We start from the raw sequence: 27,096 nt of genomic DNA, 5'->3' as shown, positions 1-27,096 counted from the left end.
CGTATATGTGGTTCGAGGCACCGGTGAATGCATGGATAAAAGTAATCTTATCAGAGCATGTTCAAAACAAAACTATAATCAGGAACTTATTTTAAATGCTGCCATTTTTAATGATCTATTGTCGTTTGAAGATTCATGCAACCCGCAGTAGAACTATGGATTATTCAGGAAAAATCCCACACATTAAAAACCAACACAAACGCTTAAGACACATTTCCATTTTTCCTTTAATAGACAACTTCAACATTACAAAAGACAGCTCTCTCCCCTGTGTGTGTATTTTGTACAAATTCAAAACTAAATGTTCTACATTTTCTTAAATATTGATTTGGCCAAAAGGGAAACATCGGTCTAAACTGAGCAGATTTCTGTCAAATTACATGTACATTGTGCAGACAGAAGCTCAGAACACCACGGCAGCAATACTTGTTCAAAGTCTTACTTCAAAAGGCTAAAGGAAGGTACTAACTGCATATGACTGAAAATCTGAAGGAGGATATTACATTTTTATTCCCACCCACAGACTCCAGCATTTATTGGTCATCATTTAACAAGCAACTTGCAGCAAGAATGAAAGTGTACAGAATGAACCTACTGATTTACAAATCAAAGAGTGCTTTCACATACAGTATAGCAGTCAGAGGTATTTCATTTTCACTGTGGGATCTATGAAGGGCTGTGAGCAAGCTGGTTTACTACTGCATGTATACCAAAATACAAATGAGCTATACTTGTCAACTCCTAAACCTATGGAAGTTTTCACCACAGACTAAAAAATACAAAGTAGATTCTACCTTTTATCTAACAATTCAGACTTTTCCCCCTTGCAATTCACAATAATTTTTTTATTTTTTTTTAATTGCAAGAAAAGAAAATCTGAATTACCTTTTTTCTTTTTCTTTTTTATCCATGGTGGAAATAAGCTTTCACGCAGTATAAACCAGTTCAAAAGAAATTCTCTCTCTCTTTATATATATATAATTGACACTTTGCAAAAAAGGTCAACATCTGTAGACTGTTAAATGTTTTTGGCATGAACAAAATGGCAATGGCACAACTATTTTGTCCAGTGTAATATTAAAAGACATGTCTCATTAAAATGAAGAGTAAAAAGGAGGACATGTGATTTTTTTTCAAAGTGTGGGGAAAGAGTGCAAAGTTTCCTGAGACTACTCTAGATTAAATCAGTTGTTGTCAGGCCTACAGCCGCGATGGCAAGCCTACCTAAAGTGCACATTAACACCAGTAACAGAAGAGGAAAGAAATGACAGGCCAACAACACTGCAGCAGTCCTTCCTCCATCATACCTCTGCATCGCCGGCTTAACCATTAAATGACCATTAATAAATTAGTTGATTAACACATTGAACAAATCATAAGTACTAACAATACAAAATTCTCTTTTACAACACTAAAAAGAGAATTAATATAAACACTTAAAAATAAACGTGGGGGAAAACTCTCAATTTACATTACTTAAGGTTGAATTTTCTGAACTGCTATTTATTTTCAGAGTGACTGCAAGAATTGATCTCACTTTGTTCTCAATCTGACTGTTATAATATAGAATTTGTACATAAATCAAGTAATCTGTCAGACCGTCAATTGGAATGACATTGTTACAAAGCACAATAATAATAATTTACGTTGTAATTCATATTTAAATGTCCTTCATGTGACATTTTGAAGTGTTCGCTTTGCACACTCTTTTTCCAGTAGTTCGGAAGGTCTGTCATGCAGCCTAATGTCACCAACTTTGGTCTCAGTGAGACGTTTTCTCATATATGCATTTATATATAAAAAAAAAAAAGCGGCACCCTGCAACAAACATCATTTTAATGTACTTGAAAAACATCCAGGGTGATAATCAGAAAACTGTGGTACCATGAGAAATAAGATTTTGGAGTGTAAAACTAATTCTAAAAGACTTCGTCTTCATATCTATCTCAAGAAAAAATAAATAACAAAATGAAATAAAAATATGAAACCTAAGAGTCTTGAGTTCTACATAACATACCCTACAGTATATGCTAGAAATCATGGTGCTTTATTCATATTAAAAACTAAAAGTACAAAATAAAAAGGTTTGTTGGTTTGGTTAAAAATAGAAACTTAGATAAATATACCTGGAAGTCATTTCTCAGCCCTCTTTCGGGCATCTCTACCTTTGGCTGGACTTAGGCAGGTTGGTAGGGCCAAAGGAACAGAGCAACAGATTAGAGGATTCTGGGAAGGGCCCTGCAAGTGTCCACAGTGAGCTCTTAAAGTCTGTCTATCATAAAGATGTCTCTGTATCCACACATTTATCCCCTTGCTCGTCTTCTACATTGATCTTAATACAAACCATCTTCTCTTCTCTGTAAAACAAAAACAAAAGATTAAGGAAACATTTATTCGAAGCAGATTCCCAGCAACATTTTTCTAAATGTTAATATCGTCATACTTGTAACACACAATATCACAACCAATGAAGCGCAAACAACGTCATTCAAAGGAATATTTAAAAGCAAATCCAGCAAATTTATAAACAATGGATAGAGGCCTGGTCACATGAAGATAATAAATAAAAACATGATCAATAAAAATAAGCAAACTAATATTTTTTATAAAATGTATTTTTTTTATTTATTTAAAAATATACTTTTATAAAATAAATAAACAATATTATAATTTTTAGTTTTAAATTGATGTTATTGTTTTCCTTTATGCCAAAAAATTTAATATAAACTAATAAACTTTATGAATATAACATTTTTATATATTTAGAATTAAATAAACTATTCATAAACACTGTCCTGTATAAGTAGTTGCACTGAATCAAATTTAACAATACAGATTAAAATGTAAACTTGGGCAAACAGGCTGATGAAAAATATACCATTGTTCTGTACAGCTATGCAGGAGAAAAACAGGCACGAGGTTAGAGGGACAATGGCTATACCTGGCACTAGGTTTCAATACTTTGGCACTGTCAGAGCTCATGGCAACAGCTTTCCACACAGCAGTTTTGGGCATCTCATCAGATATGTTAACCATAGAGGGGTCAGTGCTGCAGAAAAGACACACCAGAGCACTTACAGCTGGTCGGCCACACTTTAACACACTCATTTCTCTTCCTGTTCACCAGCACTGTGCTTGATGGCCTTTTGATTAATAAAGCAAGGAAATCACATGAGATGAACCAAGGAAAGCCTTCCCAGCGCAGAACCTGTGTGTTATTTCAGAGGTGAGCATTTAATGTTGTTGTGATGATGTTCATGAGCAATTGTCATGTTAGTAATCAAAGCACCTTGATTGAGTCATCTCCACCAGCAGATAGACAAAGGTCTACTTGCTCCCTTGCTGAAAGCAAATCAACCGTTTGGAATAGTTTTTCTTCAATAAGACCCCTCCAGATAAGATAAAGTAACTATGAAATGAACACTAAGCAGATCTGAGACAAAATGGACCGAACTTCCCAAACAAGAACAACAATCAATCCTCGGACTCTCAAAGAAAAATCATATTCACAGTGCAACCTATAACTGAAGTAATGGTTTAATAACACCAGACCATTTAAAAATGTGTACATTTATAAATTGTAATTTATTCTTAATGTAAAATCAGAGTATTTTCTAGATTTTTAGCTCAAATTTAAGACTTTAAGAACTTTTTTAAGACCTTCACAAATAAAATGAATGAAATTGAAATATATCAGTCTGTGTGTAATGAATGAATTTAATATACAAGTTTAACTTTTTGAATGGAATTAGTGAAATCAACTTTTTGATGATATTCTAATTATATGACCAGCACCTGTACCTAACCACATAACTGCATAAACTGACTAGGGCTGCAAGATTAATTGCATGCAATTGTTATGCGTGTCTCTTTAGTAAAGCTGGTTCTGTGATTAGCAGTTAATATCATCACCTGTTTTCAAATGGAGTGGCACTTAATATACAGAGCCGTAGTTCGCTAACAAGCTACGCAATATCGGGTTCATAATCGCAGATGAATCACATTAGATTATGAACGTGATATTGCGTAGCTTGTCAGCGAACTACAGCTCTGTGTAGTAAGTGCCGCTCCATTTGAAAGCAGGTGGTAAAACATTTACTGCTAATCACAGAACCAGCTTTACTGACGCGACATGCCTGACAATCGCATGCGATTAATAATGCAGCCCTACAATGTAAATCATGAGCAACAAGCATCATCTGAAGCTGTTCTGCATTGGGAGACGATGAGTGGAGCTGAGCTGTTAGAGGAAGATTTGACTCTTAACAATGCACTCACACAGTGTAAAATACTCTGCGTTAATTAAATGTAAGTGATGATTAATAGCTGTAAAGAGAAAGTATGTGGTAACCAGAACTCAAGCAGGCCTGCAAGTAGACAAAAGACCAACCAATCTGCTCGTGTCTTCCTCGTATGAGGTGTCGGAGACTACGCTGTCAGATCTGTTTCAAAAGAAACAGGCCAAAACTTACTGAATGAGCCCCTGAATGAGGCCAACACAGGGTGTTTGAAAGAAACCCACATCAAAGAAATGCCTTAGCTGCAATATGTAAGACATCCTGTGAAATCTAACCATATATAAGCAATCTACTTTCACCAACCTGACTTTAAGGCTCTTCACTGGGATTTCCAGGTGATCACCATTATCATAGGGGCCCTCCATTGCTCCTTCAGCCTCCATCAAGCACTGTGCTTCCTGGTTACACACATCAAGAGGTCTCTTTTTTTATCAAGAGAAGATAAAGTTAAATGCCTATGAAAAGGGAATGGGACAGCTATCTCTAAACTTTCACTGTGCAATATCCACATCCTGAACAAGTACCTCCTTAGCCTTTTTCTTTTTGTCGTCTTCCTTTTTCTTCTTGCTTTCTGGCATTAGGTCATCCAACCAGCTAAGCTCCCTCTTCAAAAAGCAGAAATCCAGAAGCTTCCTCACAAATACCAGAGCAAGAACCTACAGAAGGCAAATACAAGACCATGTAAAACAAACTAAAACATGTAATAATTGATTATTAGCAGTAGAATCTGAATGAAGTTTAAAAAAATAATAAATTCTAAATGTACTCTACGAGCATGCATAGATTTGATCGAATTTATGTGCTTAACTCTCTCTCTGAGATAAATCAACTTATGTAGCAAGAGCAAAATAAATTCGATTTTTTTTTTATTATTAAGAAAGCTGCACAAATAATATGCAATAATGAGGTTATGCTACAAATTATCATAAAATGTACATCACTTTGATGGAGCTGTCATTTGTATTTTATTCTTGCAATGTGAAAAAGATATCTAATCAACAATATTTCATTATATATTGTAGGACTTTACTGGATTACACTTGAAATGCAATTTTTCTACCCAAAAATAACTCTTTAAAACCATTCCAATCCCTTTGAATTGTTTGTAAAGAAAAAAAAAAGCAGCAAGAAATGACAAACTATCATTTTGAAGTGTTTTGAATATCGGTCAGGGTTTCAGTTTACACAACATCTGAAATGGTGATTTTTTTTTTGTGCAGGTAAGCGTTATCTAATCACACTGGAGACACAACACAATATCAAATACACAAAACGCTTGTTAATACCAGGTGTAAAGGGGAACTATGTGAATTTTAAACGTACCATCATAGGGAAGACCACCGCGGCAGCAGAAGCTTTGATGACCCACAGCAGTACCAGGCAGGTGAGCTGAACTATTGTGAATATGTGAACCTTCCACAGCGGCACATATCTCAGGTAGATCAAGTCAGGCTGGTGCTTTGCAGGCATCCCAAACAGCTTAATACGGTCAAAGAACTGCAGTGCAACGAATACACAAACAATATGACCCCCATCCATCATAGCCTTCGTTTCAGCTGCATGTATAAGACGTGCATCAATCCTGTAATTAAATAAAGTGTGCTAACCTGTATGCCTTTGAGTGAGGACACACCCATGTAGAGGAACACTCCATACAACACGGGCATTGGGATAAACTAGAGAGAAATTAGAAACAAACTCATTAAGAAAAATAAAAATGACAATTAAAAATACAGTTAAACAGAGGCATACCTTTAGAATAGATGTCATGAAGACAGACAGACCCATAAGCACGAAGATCATGAGCCCAGTGACTCTCTGCTCAAGAATACCCAAAAATTTGGGCTGTTCTCCCGGGGCCGAGCACTCAGACTCCACCTTTAAACTGTTGACATGAGAGATGGAGAGGACGGTGGCAGCGACAAACCAGGGCAAGCCCATCACAGAACACACACCGAGCATCACGGCCACCACTAGCAGGTCAAGATGATACCCACAGCCTTTCTGCAGAAGAACAGAATCATGAGCCCCAGGATCACTGCAGTACTCTGACAGACAGGATCGGGGCCCGAACTGACCTTGAGCTTGTGTTCCTTACGGTTGATGATGACAGCGGTGATCTGCTGATCCATGAAGATGAGGATGGTGCACAGAAGGGCAGGAATGGCTGCTGCAAACAACGTCCATGTGGGGTTATCGCCCAGAGGAGAGATCAGCCAGCCCCGGCTCTTAGAGGTGGGCTTTTGGACAGAAGGAAAACACTTTACATTAATGTTCTTTACTTTATAATAAACATAAAATGTGTTTTAATGTGGGTGCACATTTATTTGTGTAATATCAGTTATCAGTTTATATTAGAGAATGCTTACTTTATTGGTATCTGTATTGTATTTTCAATTTTATATATGCTTATTTGTCCTATTTTTACATTTAGACCACCTTTGCCATTATCTAATATTCAAATAAAGCTAATCTTTAAAAACACACACAGTTTAATGACATTTAATGACCAGCATTTATTTGAAATTGAAATAGCTTTTCTAACTTTATAAATCACTTTCTGTCACTTTTATTCAATTGAAAATGTCCTAGCGGAATAAAAGTATCAACTTCCTAACATTTTAACATTATTAAACTACTGAGCATTACTGATAAAGGGCAATACTTCCAAAAAAAGTGAAGCACCTGGTTCATAGGCTTTACAGAAAAACAAGAGAGGTTAAATCAACAGTCAAAGCTCAGCAGGATAACAGAAAGCAGAAACAGCTGGAGTGGCTTAGAGTCAACGAAGACCTGCTAAGTGCCTTTTCTGTTTATTATGGACTATTTACAACAAAGTTTTGCCTCCATTCACATGATGATGCACTCATTTAAACTGTTTTTTCGAAGATATATAGCTTCTGAGAAACACTGTACCAACTTTTCTTTGTAAAATAACTACTGGGCAAATTTAGAAGAGTGGAAAGGTCAAAGGTCAAAGGTCAAAAGTCCAAAAACCAGACAAACATGTTTTGTTAAATCTAGTTCAACAACTCATCAAATTAAGATGACCAAAAACTAACTAATAATAGACAATTACATTTATAGTACCTCAAAGGTATCTGGGACGTGTAGTTTAGGAGAGGGGACGCCCACCAGGTAATCAACCAAGACCATAATCAAGATGGTTAGAAAAACTGCAAAGTCACTGATTGAAGAGCGGACCTGGAGGACAGAAACTAAACGTTAGAGTAAATAACACTCTATCAGCACATGATCTGCACATGACTCTGCTGACCTTAGTGGGGAAATAGCGCTTGGTCTTGAACTGCTTGAGGAAGGATGACAGGAAGAAAGTGGTGAAGAACAGAATGACAGACCAGAACAATACGTCAGGGATGTACGGGCCATTATGCCCGCAAGCAGGACCCACAAACTCGCCATGGAGTTTCTTGCAATCCTTTAAAAAGAGAAAAATGAATAGCGAGTGATAATTAAATATATTCGATAAAGATGTTAAGCTTTAATGATAAAAAACAACAGTACAAAAAAAAAGAAAAAAAAGAAAATTAGTTTACTTTTGTTAAAAGCTCCACAGGCATTTGATTCAGAAAAACAAATAGCTGTAAAAAAGTTGTTTCTTTTTCATTTACTAAAAAAACATACTTAAAACTGTCCTTATTCTGACTGTCCACTTTATTTTGATGTCTTTTGAAACTGGACAGGTAAAATTAAGTCAGTGTTTAATGCCTTTATCATACTTCTCCTTCTAATGTTAACTTTGGCAGCATTGTTAAAAACACTTCAACCGTAGTCTGACGAAAGAAATGCTTACTGGCACATCGAGCTCACTCCAGTTTATGGTCTCAGGATTAAAATCTGACTGATTCCAAGCCTGAACCATCTTCTCTGTGATATTGGATGGAGGTGAACACTGACATCTAAGAAAAAAAAAAGTAACACATAATAAACATACTGCATAACATAAAACAATCAAAAGCAAGGTAAATATTTCCTTACGTGTTAAACGTGAGGTTGTCCAAATTGTCGTGCATGTTGAAAGGGAACATCTCCCCCAGCTGGAAGAGTTTCTCCAAGGCCTCATAAATGAAAATGAGGCAGATGAGAGCAGCGAAGGCTTCCTCTGTGAATCTTGTTATATAGCACACTAGAGAGCTGGCGTCTGTGGCAACCAACACAATGCACAAGAAGGCCGTCCACAGGCCAATGCTAGTGCGCAGAGGGAGGTAGGACAGACCGTAGTCACTGAGGAGAGACAAACAGATGTTATATATCACTATCTGGATTAAAGCATCTGCTAAATTAAGAAACCTAAGTATCTTCTGTGGGATTCATATAACCAGCAATGTGTTTTTGTATAGAGAAGGGATAAAAGGACTTTTGAAACCAAACAATTATGCATTTTTATTTATGTATTGCTGCAAAAAACATACAGACACTGATGGGTTTGGATAATTGCACAGTAGGATCAAAATGAGGCTATACTGAACTTAAAATGTGTGTTGCTCCATCAACTCTTTCCTGTACCAGCAGATGGCGCTATGGTACTCATAGTATAAAAATCAACCTTTCACAAAAGAAGGCAATCAGAACTGTATTTATATTCTAAATTGTAGTTATGTAGTTATGTCATATGTTATTCTTTTTGATAATTTTATATACTTTAACTTTTTTAAACAATTGTTAGTTAAAAGCCAATAATTTGACTGGACAAACAGCATGACAAGAGTGCTGATATTTCATAAAAATTTCAGGGTGAAGTACTCAACATTCATTAATATGTAAGTTTGCAAGCTAAATAAAATAAAGGATTCAGTTAATCACAATGATATTCATTAGATTGTTATTTGGCCAATACGTTGGTAATGTAAGTTTGGTTTAGTTCGAGTCAGTTCAAAACTGTTCATCTTAATGAATCATTTCATGGAACGTAATACAACAGCTCAAATTTAACCACATAAAACTTCAACTACATAAAATAGTCACAAACTTTTCCAGTTTTTCAGCATAACCTCTAAAATGTGAGAATAACATATTAATGTAATGTAAAATGAGAAACATTGTGTCATTCATGAAAGCGAGTCTCCCTCACCTGCAGAACTTAAACAGAATCTTCTCAAAGACTAGAACTGGCCCAGTGCTGCCCAGGATAGTGAGAGGCTGACCAGAAAACAAGGAGAAGGCCACACCAGTCAGTGAAGCTCCAAACAGAGACTCGATGGCACTCTAAAACAAACACAGACAAAAAAATGTTAGCGACGTGGGAGAGTTTCAAACAAAGAATAAACACATTCTGTGGAAGCAGAAATGATATCTTTTAAGGCATAGATAGGGAAGGAGTATGATCAATGCTCAGAGTTCCACTCAAGAGAATGATCCTCCATTACTCTTTCCAGACAGAGGCAAGTCTGACTCACTATGTTGTTTTTGGTGGCTTCCCCCAGAAGGCCTCCGAAGGTGATGACAGGGGACATGCAGGCACAATAGAGGAAAAGGATGGAGGCCAGACACTGCAGGCTGAGAGCATCTCGCACATCGCTCCAGTAAAACGGAGCTTTCCTCTTAACATCTAACACCAGACCCCCAAATATCCTGTGATAAAGAAAGAAAATAAAAGGATAAAATGTAAAAAAAAATTGGTTGTTAAATGTTGTTGTTATATATTTTGTCTTTTTACATATCCACTAACTTCTAATAAATAGAAATGATGAATGACTGTTGGGTATAACAGTGAAGTTAACTATGTAAAATACCACCGTTAAAACACGTCTTAATGGACGTCTCTCTTACACAACTGTCTCCAGCCGACCATTTTAAGCTGCACATCAAAGGATGGGCGCCACTGTTAAATATACCGCCTTTATTTAATACCTCCAACATGAAAGGCTTACAAAATTTGCACCATAAAAACATTTTTACCCCCCTCCATTTAATGCCCATTTAATAAGGTTCTCCTTCATCAAAAGAGACTTAAGTAAATCCAACACCACCCCCTTCTCTCTCTCTCTCTCTCCCTAACACTTTGTTCACCAGGGTTCAGGTTTGACACACATTTATACATGTCCTCAATGTCCAGACACCTTACTGGCTTAATATAAGAGAACAACACCTCTAAGTAAGTCATGTATATAATCCCATCAGCCATATTTAGGGCATGAATTTCTCTGTGCTTTGCACCTCATATGGATCCAAACTTGTAGTGGTACCTGCTTTAAATATAGATAAACTCAAAAAATAACATGGCTTATGCAAAAAAATAAAATAAAAAAGCATGCAGTATAGAAATGATGGAGGTTGGACTAGCTCTGACCGTCCTGTCCTCTGGAGTTCAGGACCAGTGTGGTGTTCCTCTTCTTTGATAATCTCTGATAGTGGAGAAGAGCCATTAGGCATGGAAGGCATCTTCCTCTTCTCCTGCACACATGAAAGAAGACAACAACAACCCCATTAACCCTGTTGCTCATAGCTGGTTTCTATGGAAGCATATGGGTAGCATTATTCAATTTGGAATGTAATATGCAAAATGACAATGCAATATGTAAAATGGCAATGCATTTCTGTATTTACATTTACATTTTCCAATACATTTGTGCAACGTTTGGTGCAAAATGAAAATGAAAATTAAATTACATAATTTTCATTTGCCATTTACTACACCAGTTTTAATATGTAAAATGAATATTAATTTTAAAGCTTTATAAGTTGCAAAATTAAAATGAAAATGTATTACAGAAATTATTAGATATGTCTAACATGTTAAAGCAAAAACTGTGGCAAAATGATCATTTAAATGCTATTTTTCTTAATTGCATTAACACTCACAGTCAAGACACTTACGATTGCATTTTCATTCGGTGTCCCGCAATAAATGTAGCAAAATTCAATGTGCACATTGAAAATGCATTCCGAGCCGATCACGTGTCCCCGCCCTCGCGCCACGTCAATCATTGTGTGAACAAGGCGGGGCTTACAGAAGGTCAGAGACTCAAATCTCAAGGAGCGGATTCAAGTGAGACAAGATGGACAAGACAGTTGGTCCGTGTATGTTTTGATCATTTCGGTTTATGGCTTCAATATTTCATTCGCACTTGTGGGCAGAGCTGAAACGCTGCTTTCATCTGATTGGTGTAATCGCTCCACCTTCAGCTGGGTCTTGTCATTCTTTCAGACAGAATAAGAGTCAGTGCGAGTGAAGCACTGTAATGTCTGAAAGCACTCACTGTTAATTAGCATAATATTTGAATCAGATGTAGCTGGGCACATAATTCGTGCTGCTGAGACCTGCAAATTATTTCTAGGTCGTAGTATTGTATGAATATTGTCCCACTGATAAAAACAGTGCAAATAGTTCTGTCCTTTTGGATAACAGTGAAGTGGAAATAAATATAGTTAAATTTATGAAATAAAATTAAATAGGATTTTTTGGGAAGGTAAGTCTGGCCAGTTATACAAGCAACACTAGTCAGACGAGTCTGAAGATCTGAGCTGAATTGGGTGAAACATTAAAGTTCTAGTCTGTGTCAATTACTCTCATAATAAATAATAATAATAATGTTACCTGTATTTTTCGGTATAAGTTACATCAGTCCAAAAATACGCCATGACGAGGAAAAAAACATATATAAATCTCACTGGACTAAAAGTCGCATTTATTCAGGACCAAGAGAAAACATTACCGTCTACAGCCGCGAGAGGGCGCTCTGGGGTAGGCTACAGGAGCACTGAGCAGCATAGAGCTAATTTTAGTATTTTTATTTAGAAATGTAACTATATTCATTTTTACAATTATTTATTAATGTCACACACACACACATACACACACACACACACATACCTAGTGCCTTATGACTTAAAAGATGAGAGTGGTAAATGTTACAGACATGGAACTGTTCAGTCTATTGTTGATTTTTATTTCCACTTCACTGTTATCCAAAGGGACAGAACTATTTGCACTGTATTTATCAGTGGGACAATATTCTTACAATACTACAACCTAGAAAATAATTTGCAGGTCTCAGCAGCACGAATTATGTGCCCAGCTACCTACATCTGATTCAAATATTATGCTAATTAACAGTGAGCGGTGGTTTCAGACATTACAGTGCTTCACTCGCACTGACTCTTATTCTGTCTGAAAGAATGAAAAGACCGAGCTGAAGGTGGAGCGATTCGACCAATCAGATGAAAGCAGCGTTTCAGCTCCGCCCACAAGTGCGAATGAAATATTGAAGCCATAAAACGAAATGATCAAAACATACACGGACCAACTGTCTTGTCCATCTTGTCTCACTTGAATCCGCTCCTTGAGATTTGAGTCTCTGACCTTCTGTAAGCCCCGCCTTGTTCACACAATGATTGACGTGGCGCGAGGGCGGGGACACGTGATCGGCTCGGAATGCATTTTCAATGTGCACATTGAATTTTGCTACATTTATTGCGGGACACCGAATGAAAATGCAATCGTAAGTGTCTTGACTGTGAGTGTTAATGCAATTAAGAAAAATAGCATTTAAATGATCATTTTGCCACAGTTTTTGCTTTAACATGTTAGACATATCTAATCATTTCTGTAATACATTTTCATTTTAATTTTGCAACTTATAAAGCGTTAAAATTAATATTCATTTTACATATTAAAACTGGTGTAGTAAATGGCAAATGAAAATTATGTAATTTAATTTTCATTTTCATTTTGCACCAAACGTTGCACAAATGTATTGGAAAATGTAAATGTAAATACAGAAATGCATTGGCATTTTACATATTGCATTGTCATTTTGCATATTACATCCCAAATTGAATAATGCTACCCATATGCTTCCATAGGTTTCTTTCAAACCTCTGGTTACACTACTAAACATCTGCTCTAACACCACATCTCTGAGGCGTTGATTACCTGAGATGGGACACTCTTTGGCGGCTCGATTCGTATCGTTGGGTCCCATTCTCCTGGAGGCAGCACTGTCACCTGGTCCAAGAACTCATCTATGCCAGACAGAAGGTCATTTCTGTCTTTGGCTTTGTATGCTACATCATGAAAGATCTGGCATTGTGTTAGAGAAAATGTGGAAATGTGATTATGAAGAACTAAATGGAAGTGTTGCAACCATAAAATTATGATTATGACTAAAGACAAGCTGAACTTTCGTCCTATTATAATATATTTTGATACAGTATGTAATATTTTCTTGTGATGGCAAAGCTGAAATTTTCAGCAGTGATTACTTCCAGTTTTCAGTGTCACATCATCCTTCAGAAATCATCCTAAAATGCTGATTTGGTGCTCAAGAAACATTTCCTACTTTTACCAATGTTGACTGTTATCTGTGTAACCTGATCATTTTGAAGGATTTTTTGATGAAAGTTCAAAAAACATAATTTTGTAACATAATAAATTGTATTGCTTTCACTAGTGGTAAATGTATGTATACTTGTATAAATAAATGAACAGATTTCTTAAAAATAAATAAATAAAATAAAATAGAAAAAACACCTTACTTACAGTATAACCGACTGAACTTGTACTTTTTTATCTCTGACAGCACTCCTTTCATTCATTTCAAATAACATTATTATTTACATTTATGCCATCCACAGATGTTTTTTTCCCTATTGTAATCAAGGTATACATCTTTTTAGTTCATACGTTCTTTGGTAATTGAACCAATGCTCTACTGTTATAGCTATACTACTACTAATATAACTATACGCTAGAATAGTAAATACTTATTCAAAGTTGATACCTCACCTCATCTGTCATTAAAGTAGCTATTGACCTGCCAATCTCATGGTATTGGCCCCCTTTACCGGAAGGTCCCAACAACAAGAACAGAAATCTGTATAAAAAAAAAAAGTTGCATAAAAAGCTTCACATACAAAGCCAGCAATAAGAGACAGACTGAAGCCATTCATGGTTGTTTGTGTAAAGCAAGCCATGTTTTCAGGGGTGAAAGAGTGCTACCTTGTTGAAACGGGCACTTCAGTCAGTCCGGTGAGAAGAACAGCAGGTGAGAGACGGATAAAAGCAATGATTGGACGCTCAAGGAAATCAACCTCCCCCACCAAAACATTTGAAGCCTCAGCGCCTGGAGGAATTTTCTTCATGAAATTCATGTCCACCTAAAAGAGCACGGATAAGTAGAAGATCAGGTGTGTAGTGCTTATGTGTTTATGAACCTCAAGAATGGTTTTGGTTACTGGGGTTATGTAGTTACAAAAGTTACAAAAGCTGGCATTTAAAGTAGTCTACTGGCAAATCTGGTCATTTCTGGTAACCATGCATCAATTAAAACAGGTTTCAAGACTCCAGGAATTGAATTTCCGCATAACTCTGGTTAAGCCAGTTTAACATGGTGATCAACAAACTTCAGATGAACTATGAAAAACACAAATATAAATGATGAGAAACAATTCTATGATAACCATTGACAATGAACAAAAACATCAATTGCACAACCACGTCATACACCAAACCACTGACACATGAGAGAGAAGTGATATTTCACAATCCACAGGACAGCAGAATCTAGACCAGTTTGGCCTGGAGAAATGTTTTTCCTCTTAGCGAGTCACGTTTTTCTAACCAGGATAAGGCTTCATGGGAAGATGTCACTTAAATCCTAACAAAACAGGCCATCATCTGAAGTGCAGGACCAATTGCAAAATCAAAATAAACTATCAAATTAAACCAGGTAAAGAACACTGCCCATCTTCTTCCAGTGAGGTTATTCATCCAGAACCAGGAAGACATTTGTTGAAAAACAGAAACAAAAAAAACCAAAAGATATCGGTCTATAGTTTGTTTTATTTTGAAACAAAAACAAACATAAGACTGTGAGATTTTCAAACCAATAATTCACAATGTTTTAACAGAAACAAATTATTTGCTAGACTTATGTTACCCTACTGGCAACAGAAGATTTAATACAGCCTCAGATTTAGAAACACAGTACTACAATATTGTTAAAAGAAGCATTGCTCCTTCTCGCAAGACACTTCAAACAATCATTTAATCACAACACTCAATACAGTAATGAAAACCAGAAGACATCACAGAAGACCAGAGTCACAAACACATCCTCATGAAGCACTCAATGATGAGACGGCACACTGCAAGACAGGTTATAAACTGTAACAGCGTTGAGACTTACTGCAGGCCTTTTTCCGCACCCTCCCAGAGAGCCACAACTACAGTGAAAAGGTGATTGGCTGTCCTGATACCAACCAGACAGACACGGAGAGCGTTCAGTGTTTGGATCAACTTGCCATGAGACTTTTTATGGCGAGAATAATCTCCTCACCAGTAATTAAATGGGTCATTTGATCCACTTACAAAGCTAGTGTTTTGCACCAAAAAACAGTCATAATCTCCAATTTAAATTTAAACTCCATACTTTACTTAATCTGCTTGCAAATCCTAAATTACATTATAACATGTTTTAAAAATAGTTGGTGGTGAAAAGAATGCTTCCCAAACAGTTTGAATGATTTTGTGATAATTATCTATATTTTGAACCTGATTACTTACATTATGGTCTATATTAGATAAGCATTTTCTGAGACAAAAACAAAACCCAGGGCTGAACAATTTTGAGAACCAAAAAAAAAAAAAAGACAGAAAAACTCAAGGTTTGTAGAAATGCACACTTGTGAAAAAAAAAAAAAAAAAAAAAAAAAAAAAAATATATATATATATATATATATATATATATATATATATATATATATATATATATATATATATATATATATATATATATAAAAAAACTTTATTATAAACTTTCTTATTCCACAATTATTTAACAAACTCTCCTACTAGGAAGCAGAGGAATACAGGAATGACACATGTGATGGCCAGCTTTCTTTTATATAAACTATTCCTTTAAGTGATAGCCATTAACAATATTTACAACAGGACATGATGTAGAGGCAGCTCACCCTGCTAAAGTCCACAGTGCTGTTCTCCCTGCTGCCACCGCCACCGTTCATACGGCTTTCACTGGGTTTACTGTTCTCCAGGTTCCCCGGGGCCGACTGGGGGGATGCAAGAAGGCCTGTTGGGATGAGAAAAAAGGAAAGTGGTAGAGGAAGGCAGTGTTTAGATGTTCATTTGTGACTCAAAGCTTTGATATGCAGGGAAGGTTAACTGCACACTCATCGTGTGGTCTGGAGTGTGGACATGCAGAGTAGGTCACATGCTTTCTGGATAACATCACACTACAGTGAGTACATTCATGGACGCTATGCTGTAAGGTTGAATTTTAAACATTTAAAAAGTGATATTCCCAGAGAATTTGCATAGACCTTTTTATGGAATGAAAGAATGGGTTAAGGTTAAGCCATTAACTGAGGTATAACAAACTGTTCCTGGCTTCTGCATGAGGATTGTAACTTCACACAACACAATCATCAAAATCCATCTCCCAACATCCTTAAAGAGGCACTGTAATACTATTTAGCCCTGGGATAACATTTCATGGAAACAAGCTCCCCTGCTATCTGAGCCTGCTGCTCGATCTAACAAACTTAAAAATAAAGGTAGCAAAAAGACCCTCCTTCTATGGTCTTCCATGTTAACACATGGAACAGACAAATCAGTCATTACAATCGTTTAATGTCAGCCGTTAGAGCCTGGTCAGGTTTGCAAACACACTGCCAAGGTGAACACAGCAAAGTACAACAAACAGCGACCCTATGACCCACTCCCATATCAACAGGCTCTCGTTACTTCTTGTATTCCAAGAGTCTGATGAACTAAAGCATCACAGGAAGCTTTCTGCTCCTCAACATGACAATTTATTAGCACCTGTGAGGTACTACCACCATTCAAAGTGCACTTTATTTGTGGCGATTCATTTTATTGACCAGGTTTCTGGTGTGCATGTGCCCCAATAGCTAGCAGCAATCTGTGACCTCATTGAGCGTGGAAGACCTTTAGCAAACCCAGACACGAAAGTTTTAAATCAAAATGAGGTACCTTTAAGCTTGCATGATACAGAATTGTATGCAAGAGATACTGTGGCTCCAAATGGTATTTAAACACTTTTGAAGCATCAATTGTGTGATAATGAGGGATTTTGTATTTAATGTATGAGCACTGCAGGAGCTATGTATGTTCTGTGTTCATGTGTATTCTCAAGGAAGGATAAAACAACAAGTCGAAATGTCTCATATGGACAGTCAAGCTCTCATGGAAACATCTGGATTGGTCATGGTCATAGTCATGGCAGGGTGTGAAAGACAGGTTTGGGAAAGAGACAGGAGAGAATGTGACAATGTTGGAGGTACTGCACTGAAACTACACAGTATAAAAAACCTGTGACATTTACAATAAAATACCAGCAGTTGTGTTTGCCAGAAATTCACCGTAAGAAAATGGTAAAAATATTTTAGGTTTTACAGACTTAACTTGAATTCACAATAAACGTTATTACTGTACCGTATTTTATTTACTGATAAAATATTACCGTAATAAGTCAACATATTAAAAGTACTAATATCTGTTTTGAACCATTATAAATGCACTGTTAAACCACCAAAAACTGGTGGTGATGAGCATTGTCACATGATGAACCAAAGCTCATCACAAACAGCTTTTCTACGAGCTGAGAAGGGCAAAGTCTCATTCACGCAAACACAAAACACCATCATGGTAACACACAGAATGTTGAAATATTCCAATAACATTAATTTAACAACATTAGATGTAAGATAAAACCATAATGCACACAACCGAAAAGAAAAAACTAAGAAGAAACAGTTCTTTCAACAACAACAAACCCCAATAAAATATGAAGGGAATTTCTTTTTCACTTCCAAAACACTCTTCCAAAAAGTCTTTTAAAATCATCAGTCTGTTAAAATCACAATCATATTTTATAGTGTAGCATGCATAACCAGATTGTTTAGGATGTGTTATTTATTTATTCAAATATTGTTTTTCATGTCAAAACTACAGGTTTGGTTTTGTACTTAATGAAAAATGAAACTGTAAATATTTTAAATAAAGTCTCATAAATTCACCAAGGCTGCACTTATTTGATTAAAAATGCTGTAAAAACAGTAATATTGTGAAATATTATTAGAATTTAAGATCCTTCAGAAATCATTTTTGAGGAAACTGAGATTTATTTTTTCCAGGATTCTTTGATGAATAGAAAGTCCAAAAGAAAAGCAATTTTTTGAAGTACTATTTTATTTTTATTTTTTTTATGAAAACGTTTTTGTTGTCACATTGATTAATTTAATGCAGCCTTGCTAAATGCAAATGTTTGAACAGTAGTGCATGTGCCATCATCAAAAATAATCACTCAAAATTCCCATCGCTAATTAGGACATGGTGTAGAGCATTGTCTATTAAAAAAATAAAATAATAATAATGTAATTAGTGACTGTTTCCTTGACTCAAACACTAATGACAAATATAAAGAGTGAGAGGCTGAGCAAATGTATCATGCAGGTGACACATCATGCTAATGGGCTGGATATTTGCCTGACTGCGGTGGGGACAAGAGCTGTGCCAGCCTGGCCGGGTCATGCACCACCCGCTCTTCCAGAGTGGTGGAAAACCATGATTGCGGATCCTCCTCCTCCTCTTCGGGTGGGAAAACCACAACCTCTGGAATGTCCCCTCTCCGTCCCTGTGCCACCAGCAGCTGTGGTCCCTGCTGAGAGGGTTCTGGGGAGCGGAGAGATGATGAAGCGCGGTGGGCAGTGGGCGGCGTGTTTTGAGGGGAGGAATTGGCACTCGTCAGTAGGTGGTTGAGAATGAGGGAGAAACGGGAACCGTAAGACTCTCTGGAGGGACAGCGCGATCTGGGGGGAATAGAGGTGGAGGAGGTACGTCTAAGGAGGGACAGATGGGAAGCTGAGAAACCCTCTCCTGATGAACCAAAGGAGGTCAAAAAGGATGAGGGAAAAGTACGAAGAGAGGAAAAGAAAGTAAACAGACTGCAGATGGAATAAACAACATTGATGAATAAAATAAAAGCAAATATGTTGAGATGAGAGAGCTGGGAGTGTTAGAATGAAGTCAGGAGGTGAGATGGTGGCAAGAACGGACAACGCAAATCAGTTACATGATCCAACACCCAAAGACATGACCATCACACACTGATCATAATTAATTTTGCTAGCTTGTTTTTGGTTGTAAACCATCACAGAACACTCACTCAACTCTTAAGAATCTGGGTTAGACCTGTTTCACAGAAGTTTCTGAACGGAGCCTATTTTAGCATCACAACAACCTCTGAGCCAAGCAGAAAACATGTTGAAAATGCGCTGTAAACATGTTTAATCAACACAATCAATACACATTTTTCTATGAAGCAAAATACAACAATAGTGCGAAATACATACAATGTTTTGCTTGGTTTGAAGAAGGTTACACATGCAGTGACATAAACCAGTCCCTCCAGGATTTCGCGGAACTTTGTTCAAATTTTTTACAGCCTAAAATGACTGATTTTGCTGAGGCTTCTCTCAAAATTTCCAATATTTGCTGCATTTCTTCTTGTTTTGCAGTGAAAACATACCACAGACAACATTCTTCTAACACTGTTATGACTTTTCTGACTTCGAGAACCACTGTAGGTCTCCAGACTAACGTTTAGCGACACCAGCACTAGTGCCATTAAGTTCTACAGAAGGTGGCTCCAGCACCTGACAGTAAAGCACTCACGCCAATCACACATGTACATCTCGGAGACATCCATATTTTTAAATAATTGTTTGCTTTCCTACATTATGAAACTTTTAGTTTTATACATGGGGGAAACCTATGAAGAATGAACAAATAGTCACATTAAAAATAACTTTCAAATTCTGTAAAACTTTGTTGTGTGACGCGTTTAAAAACACTCGCATGAGACCATTTCTGCCACAAGTTGTTCCTGTAGTTTGTTAAATCAATGGTGAATGGTGGTGGAGATTGGTGTTTATTGAACAATGTTATTCCTGGTTTCCACATTAGTGGCATTTGTTCTGTAGCTTGCTGTAGCTTTAACTGAGTTCTGCAGCAAATTCCCACAAGATTTAACAGAGATGTTGATTCTGTGGGGAACTCGACGGCTTTCTTCACATTGTATCTACCAGCGCTGTGTACTTCAGTGTCTTGTGATCGAGGTCAGTCCGCGGCTCCAGCTTGAGCAGACAAACGGTCTGCGCTGCGTAGACCAAACTAGTAGCACAGATTCGTTCTGCTTTCAGTTTGTTTATCCAATATAGCTCTTGTAAATACAATATAGCTCATGATGAGAACGCAAGGCTGTTCATTCCATTTTTTGGAACTGAGAAACAACCTTTCTTTGACTGAATGCACATTGCGATGATGTCAAGGGACGCGACTCGGCCTAAATTCCGCAGAAAATTTGCGGCAATTACGAAAATGTGTTATTTTTTTTCGATTTTGTGGTAAATTCAGCGATCCTGGAGGGACTGATAAACATGCAGTGCTTTCTGTTCATCTGTAATTCTGAAATTAGATTATTCTAGCAGTTTAAAGATAAATTTTGGGGTCCGAGTTCTCATTTACATTAATCAGTTCAAAAATTTGGGGTCAGTATTCTTTTTTAAGAATTGAAAATTAGCAAGGATACAATAATTTATTTGAGATAATTATGTTAAAAATAAATGTAGTTCTTATGAACTTTCTATTCATAAAATCATTCTTATTATTTCACAATATTACTGTTTCACTGTATTTTCGAGCAAATAAATGCAGACTTGGTGGAGCAAAAGAGACTTCTTTCAAAAACTGTTCTGTTGTGCAGCAGGTTCACACTATGCTAATGCGTTTGGTTTGAAACAGGCCTGATGCACACAATATTAACACCATGACTTTAGCTCTTTCCTTGAGGATGTTGTGTTGTGAGTAAAGAAGGAAAAATACAACCAACACAGCACACAGAGATATCAGTCAAATCATTCAAAGAAACGTCATCAAATGTTGCTTTTACCGCTGAAAAGAAAGAGCATCTATTCACATATACTCCCTTCCGGTCGTTTTTAATAACTGCTGGCCACAGACTCAAGGACCTTGTGCACCCCTACTTTCCTTCATTTCTTGTTTTTGAGAGTGAACAAAGGATTAATAAGTGGTGGTTTTAATGGAATGTGAATCAGAAGTTAACTTTTGAGTAAATATTAGAGAGAAAAAGTTAATCACAACAAATGCTCTCACCATTCCTCTCAAGCAAGTGTGGGTCTGAATGTTTCTTGCCTATGTCGGCGAAGGAGCGCACGAGCGGGATGCGATTGCTGAGTTTCTTCTCATTCTGGTGGTGGTGTCTCTTCAGCACGGCTTCCCGAACCTTCTCCCTCAAACTCTCGTCTAGCTGCTCAGAAGCCACCATGTTGTCTAATACCATGTCTAGGAACAGGTAAAAGACATTCATTTTTCAGACGTTCATTTCGCTCATCCTGAGATATTAGGGTTTATCTAACAGCAGAACGTTACCGGTAATATCCTCAATAGTGTTTGCTCTCATGTCCAGCATGACTGTGCCATTGAGAATGTAACTCCGTAACTCAAACAGGCTGTGCAGGGAAAGTGTAGCGACGTAGGGCTTACTCCAGCGCTCTCCTCCATCCTCGACGTCCTCCTCAAACTTCAACCACCTGCACCAGATAGGATTTGACGTTGAACAAGTATTAAATCAAGTATTCTGACACTTTCTGGTGGTCAAACATTTAATGCTCATATAATGAACTAAACTGTTTAAATAACATAAAAAGCAAATGATTAAAACCACCATGGAATATTAATAAAAGTACAATAAATAAATAAGTCCTGAAATACAGTTTATGTAACATGAAAAAGGATGTGACTTGAAATGTCTTAAAATGAGAAAACTCATGTAATGCAAAATTAAATACACCTTGAAATAAAATAGACAACATAAAACAAATCAATATCAAATCACAAAATAAATAAAAAACATAATTTAATACTTTAAATCAATAAATATAAGCCTAATAAAGAAAATCCTGTATTTCACACCTTATTAATTCATGCTTACATTTGTACTTTTATTTATTGGAACATTCCACAGCGTATTTAATAACATCTATTTATTTTTTCATTAATTCATTGTCAATGCTGAATCACTCATGACACACACATGAACATTCTCAGGCTTCGTGTTTTTTCCTCACCTGGCCGTCTCCTTCCACTCGTAAGCCTGTCCATCCCGGAAGGACAGCTCATCGAGCTCAGTGAAGAGATCATGAGGAATATGCTCCTCATCATCATCCTCAGTGCCGAGGATAAACTGGACCCTCTGTGAGGGAGTGTCTACAAGCATTGAGCGAGGAAAAACACAGCCAAATGAGTCAAGATACTTAAAGCCAAACAAGGCATTATTACCACACATTTATGAGAATTAGACATTTTAGTCAGTTATTCTTACCATACACTGGGGATTCTCTCCCATCCTCTCGGTCGCACCCTCTGTCCTTCCTTTTCCGATGGTGCTTGTGACCACGGTGGCGATGTCTACGCCTGCTTTGTCTTCCAAAAGGAACATGAACGCCCACGTAAACTGCCCTGTGACCTATAAAGAGAAAGGCTTTATTACTCTGCCCTGTGCTGCAAGTAAGAACACGTTTAAAATCCTATTGGTATGTGAAAAGGCATATTATTTTGTCTAAATAATTTAGAAATAAAACACTAAATGAGTACTACTCGACGTTGGTATAATGGGTAGAAATTGTTTAGGAAATACAGAAGAACCAACATGGTACCGACATAATCCGCCCAGAACACTCTAGCATCATAGCATCATTATTTTACAAAACTCCTAGAGCAAAAGGTGACACAAATGCTCTTATGTTCTAGTACAAAACTTCCAAACTTCTGCTGAACAACCCTCTTAAACTTCACGAAAACCAAGCTGACACTGAACAAACTGTACAAGAAAACTGGCTTGTTTTCAACAAACACATAACATATTTCTCTCTGGCGTGCTTTAAAGGAAGCTTAAAAGTTAAATGTGCCACCCATGCTTGAGTTATTGTGTTGAAGGTAAACTTCTGGGAAGCAGACGCTGCATGCGTCACAAGAAAGAGGTGAACAAGGAAAGAAAATACTAAGCAATTTAAAGGTAACTTCATTCAGCCGGCTTGTGTGTGTGAACGTGTTACATGTGTGTGAACACATGTAAACGCCTGCTGTGTCTCCACCAATTTCACACGCTTGTCTGCGTAGAGAATGCAAGGAAGGCTGAGAGCCAAGTACACACTTTGTCAGTCACAACAGCTCTTGAAAACATCTTGCATTTTTTTCAGACACACAGACGCAATGAAATTGCATCACAAAACCAGCAAAGAACTTATCTCTTGTGCTTCAATCTTTAAAAGCACTGCTGACTTCTTCAGCACCTGGATCAAAGGTCTCCAAAACACATAATTAAATAAATGAAATGGCAACTATTGGTTTTAGTTTACATGGAAACCATATTTAGATTAAGAAGAAAACAGCCGTGCGGATACAAAGCAACACATTGTGAGCAATAAGGAATGGGGGGTGGAAGTGAGTCGACCAATACTAAAGCTTCCTCCCATATTATCTTGACACTCCCCTAAACACCAGCTACAAAACAACAGCCCTATGCAGAGCTGCAGGCCTGTAAAAAACCCATCCTCGTCCTTACTAATTACAACTATGAGCCAAGGCACTTAGATGGCAGGAAAAACAAGAAAATGATAAAGATATCAAAGGGCATAAGGCTGAGGAGTTCAAACTGGCACTTAAAATGACATGACAAAAGCCAAGTTATCTGTCTGTTACGATAAAATCATCATTCATGTCTACCAGAAAGTCATGAACAAAGGTAACAAAAGAATCCCATCTGAGATCTAGAACTTTAAGCATTATTCAAAAAAAAAAAAAAAAGAAAAGAAAAGAAAGAAGGAAGGTAGATTTTAGGCAGAATGCTCATGCTGGTCCATACAGTAAAATTAAATGAGGACTAGGTCTGTCAAGCTCCAAACAAGTAAATGAAAGTAGTCCATTCTTGTGCTATATTCAAAGTGTTTTAAAGCTGCTCGATAGGTTTGTGTGATGTAAAATCATTCAACATTTACTGGTTTGAAAATCTGTCTGTCTCTGCTCAGTGTTGTCCAGTGAAACAATGTTTATATATTAAAGACAATGAAAACGAATATAGTGAAAGTCTCCAAGTATGGGCAATTATGTGCAAAAAAGGGGCTAAATCCCATTAAATTGTAACATTACAATCTAAAAACAATGCTTTTAAAGCAGAAGATAAATTCACTAAAATAAAAATGAAAAGAAATAAAAACAAAAGCACAGATTAATTTTATTTTATTTACATTACCTCATTACAATAGTCAATTCACAGGTACTTCCATCATAAAATACTCTACACATGGCACATTTATTGTCCAGCTACACATATTTCATAATTATTGCGCTTATATTCTGTGGCGCTCGTTTGTCTGTGAATTTTAGCAGGAAATTACATGCAGAAGGCTCATGCTATCCTGAAAACAAAATGGAAATATTGATATGACTTTTACAACACTTAAATATGAAGAATATGAGAAAAGCAGCACATCTCAAACACATTTAACAAGAAGCGCCTGTCAACAGCACATGTATCTGTCAGAGCAAGCCACTTTAAACTATACGTGTTAACTATATCTTACGAGTTATTTACAAGCCCTAAATATAAGCATGTCTCATGTTTAGGATAAACTAGATTATGGACTTTCCCCGCAGCAGTTCACACTATGTCCTCTGCTATTTTTGAGTATGCGCTCGTATTGAACTGTATATCAATATACGTGGTATTGCCTCATACCATATAGTTTATAAATAATATATTGATATATTGTACTGTTCAAACTCGATATACTGCCCAGCCCTAGTACTTTTTTTTTTCTCCATACTATGGAAGTCAATGGCTACCATCAACAGTTTGGATCCCAACTTGATGGGGTAAATCATGTAAGAACTTAAATTTTTGGTTGAACTATCCCTTTAAACATCATGCTTAAAAGTAAGTCAGTCATGAAATGATATAAGATTGAGGAAATTACTAATTTTTCATTTTTAAAGTGAACTATTCCTTTAAAGATTGTATTGAATAAATATTCCAGTAAATGGAACCGATTCCATTTGAAAAATATGCTTCATCATTATACTGAATAGGGCAGAGGGCTTCCTGTGACTTCCCTTAAAATGATGTCACCTGTCAAAGTGAAAGTGAAAGAGGACAAACAAGACAACTAGTTTAGCAAGATAAGAAAATAAGGCTGTGAGGGACAGAAGAACAAGTCATTATATTTAGTTTTGAGTACCTTAGTGTCAATTCAAAGATGTCTATTTCAACTCTTCATTATTCTTGAAAAAAGTTAATATAATTTTTTTTTTTTTTTTTTTAATTATTGTTTACACAAAAATATTAAGCAGGACAACTGTTTCAACACTGATAATGATAAAACATTTGAGCAGCAAATCAGCATATTAGAATCATATGACTGGTGTAATGACCAATACAATAATTGCCAGCACAGGAATAAATGACATTTAAAAAACAGAAGTAAAAAAAAAAATTAAAACAGTTATTTTAAATAATGATATATATTTTTTTAATAAATATTATGTTATTGCATCTTAAATAAAATATGCCCAGCCTTGGTGACCATAGTTTACTTCTTTCAAAACAATTAATAAAGTCTTACAAACCCTAACCTTTTGTATGTATGTGAATATATAAATACATAATACCTTGGAATTAATTTGATACAAAATCTAAATATTAAATTTGTATAACATTAAACACATTAAATAAGTTATATATGTAGCAGCATTACATGTATTAAATATTTAGGTTTTACTTTGTAATGACTTACGAGTAGGAGTTTGTCTGATGTAATTAATTAGTCTATTTTGAATTATTTACGTATATATCAGTACATATCGGTCAACCACTACTCGCACAGTCTTGTTTCCATTCATGCCAAAATAAATATCCCACTTACTTTGGCTAAAGTCTGTGCAACTCTCATGCTAGCAAGGGAATCAGTTCACAGACTATGAATGCCATAGTTGTTAGTCGTAGGTCAGATGTTCCCTCACACTAAAGGCACAAGTCACTTTAAGAATGAGATCTTGTGAGTTCGAGACATTTCTTGTCTTACTCTTCCGGCAAAGCACTGTTACCAAACACCTAATGCCTCTTTTACAACATGCACATGCTTCCAGAACACACTCAGAAGGCTGACAGCAGGATCGGATCACCAGGAAACATACTGCTGACCCATGGGAGAGCCCTCAGAGAGGAAGGGGGGCAGTTTAAAGTCAAAAACCTCAATGAACTCAGCCAGAGAGTGAAACGAGGTTGAGTGGGAGGGATGATTCGAATCATTGTGCTTTAAAACACACCCAGAGTAATGAATGAAAACACAGCAGACATTTATTGCACACCTCCATGTGCCAAAAGACCAGATGGTATGCTTGAGGATAAGACAGCACACACACACACACACACAAAAACAACCAAGCATATTATTATGTGGGGTACATAAAAAAAGTGACTTACTTTCAAGTTCCTCTTTTTCAAAGTTCGTGTGGATGGTAGAGCTGGTTTTCCCCTGATCAACAACAGCTTCCTCATCATTGCCCTGAATAGAGAGAGATAAAGGAGGATATATTTATGTCACACCAGAGTAAACATACCATCCATAGCAACACAAGAGGGTGCCATTACAGTTACTTTTGCTTTCGTCTGGCTTTAACTGAGAATTGTGCAAGAGTTTATACCATAAGTTGGGC

General features: G+C 36.6%; 1 protein-coding gene across 14 annotated transcripts in view; it reads right to left on the bottom strand.

The window, feature by feature from the left end:
• Positions 1-209: 209 nt before the first annotated feature.
• Positions 210-27,096, bottom strand: part of LOC128030393 (sodium bicarbonate cotransporter 3) — a 48,184-nt gene continuing 21,297 nt past the window's right edge. For 3 of the 14 annotated variants that reach the window (XM_052617966.1, XM_052617968.1, XM_052617965.1), the window contains exons 2-26: positions 26,864-26,945; positions 22,706-22,849; positions 22,452-22,590; positions 21,754-21,914; positions 21,478-21,666; positions 18,790-19,179; positions 16,236-16,351; positions 14,260-14,417; positions 14,047-14,134; positions 13,195-13,341; positions 10,609-10,712; positions 9,716-9,890; positions 9,391-9,524; positions 8,298-8,543; positions 8,113-8,218; positions 7,576-7,737; positions 7,389-7,502; positions 6,377-6,538; positions 6,051-6,302; positions 5,906-5,974; positions 5,622-5,795; positions 4,823-4,954; positions 4,602-4,720; positions 2,942-3,049; positions 210-2,357 (exon numbers count right to left, since the gene is read on the bottom strand). In XM_052617966.1, the coding sequence (XP_052473926.1) occupies positions 2,276-2,357; positions 2,942-3,049; positions 4,602-4,720; positions 4,823-4,954; positions 5,622-5,795; positions 5,906-5,974; positions 6,051-6,302; positions 6,377-6,538; positions 7,389-7,502; positions 7,576-7,737; positions 8,113-8,218; positions 8,298-8,543; positions 9,391-9,524; positions 9,716-9,890; positions 10,609-10,712; positions 13,195-13,341; positions 14,047-14,134; positions 14,260-14,417; positions 16,236-16,351; positions 18,790-19,179; positions 21,478-21,666; positions 21,754-21,914; positions 22,452-22,590; positions 22,706-22,849; positions 26,864-26,945 (3,753 nt within the window). In that variant the 3' untranslated portion in view covers positions 210-2,275. Of the gene's footprint in view, positions 2,358-2,941; positions 3,050-4,390; positions 4,443-4,601; positions 4,721-4,822; positions 4,955-5,621; positions 5,796-5,905; positions 5,975-6,050; positions 6,303-6,376; positions 6,539-7,388; positions 7,503-7,575; positions 7,738-8,112; positions 8,219-8,297; positions 8,544-9,390; positions 9,525-9,715; positions 9,891-10,608; positions 10,713-13,194; positions 13,342-14,046; positions 14,135-14,259; positions 14,418-16,235; positions 16,352-18,789; positions 19,180-21,477; positions 21,667-21,753; positions 21,915-22,451; positions 22,591-22,705; positions 22,850-26,863; positions 26,946-27,096 lie in introns of all 14 variants that reach the window. The other 11 variants (XM_052617974.1, XM_052617973.1, XM_052617976.1 and 8 more) reach the window with 8 other exon arrangements.

Source organism: Carassius gibelio, chromosome A16, assembly GCF_023724105.1.
Source record: "Carassius gibelio isolate Cgi1373 ecotype wild population from Czech Republic chromosome A16, carGib1.2-hapl.c, whole genome shotgun sequence".
Lineage (NCBI taxonomy): Eukaryota > Metazoa > Chordata > Actinopteri > Cypriniformes > Cyprinidae > Carassius > Carassius gibelio.
Note: the sequence above shows the minus strand (reverse complement) of the source record. Positions and strands in the feature narration are given on the sequence as shown.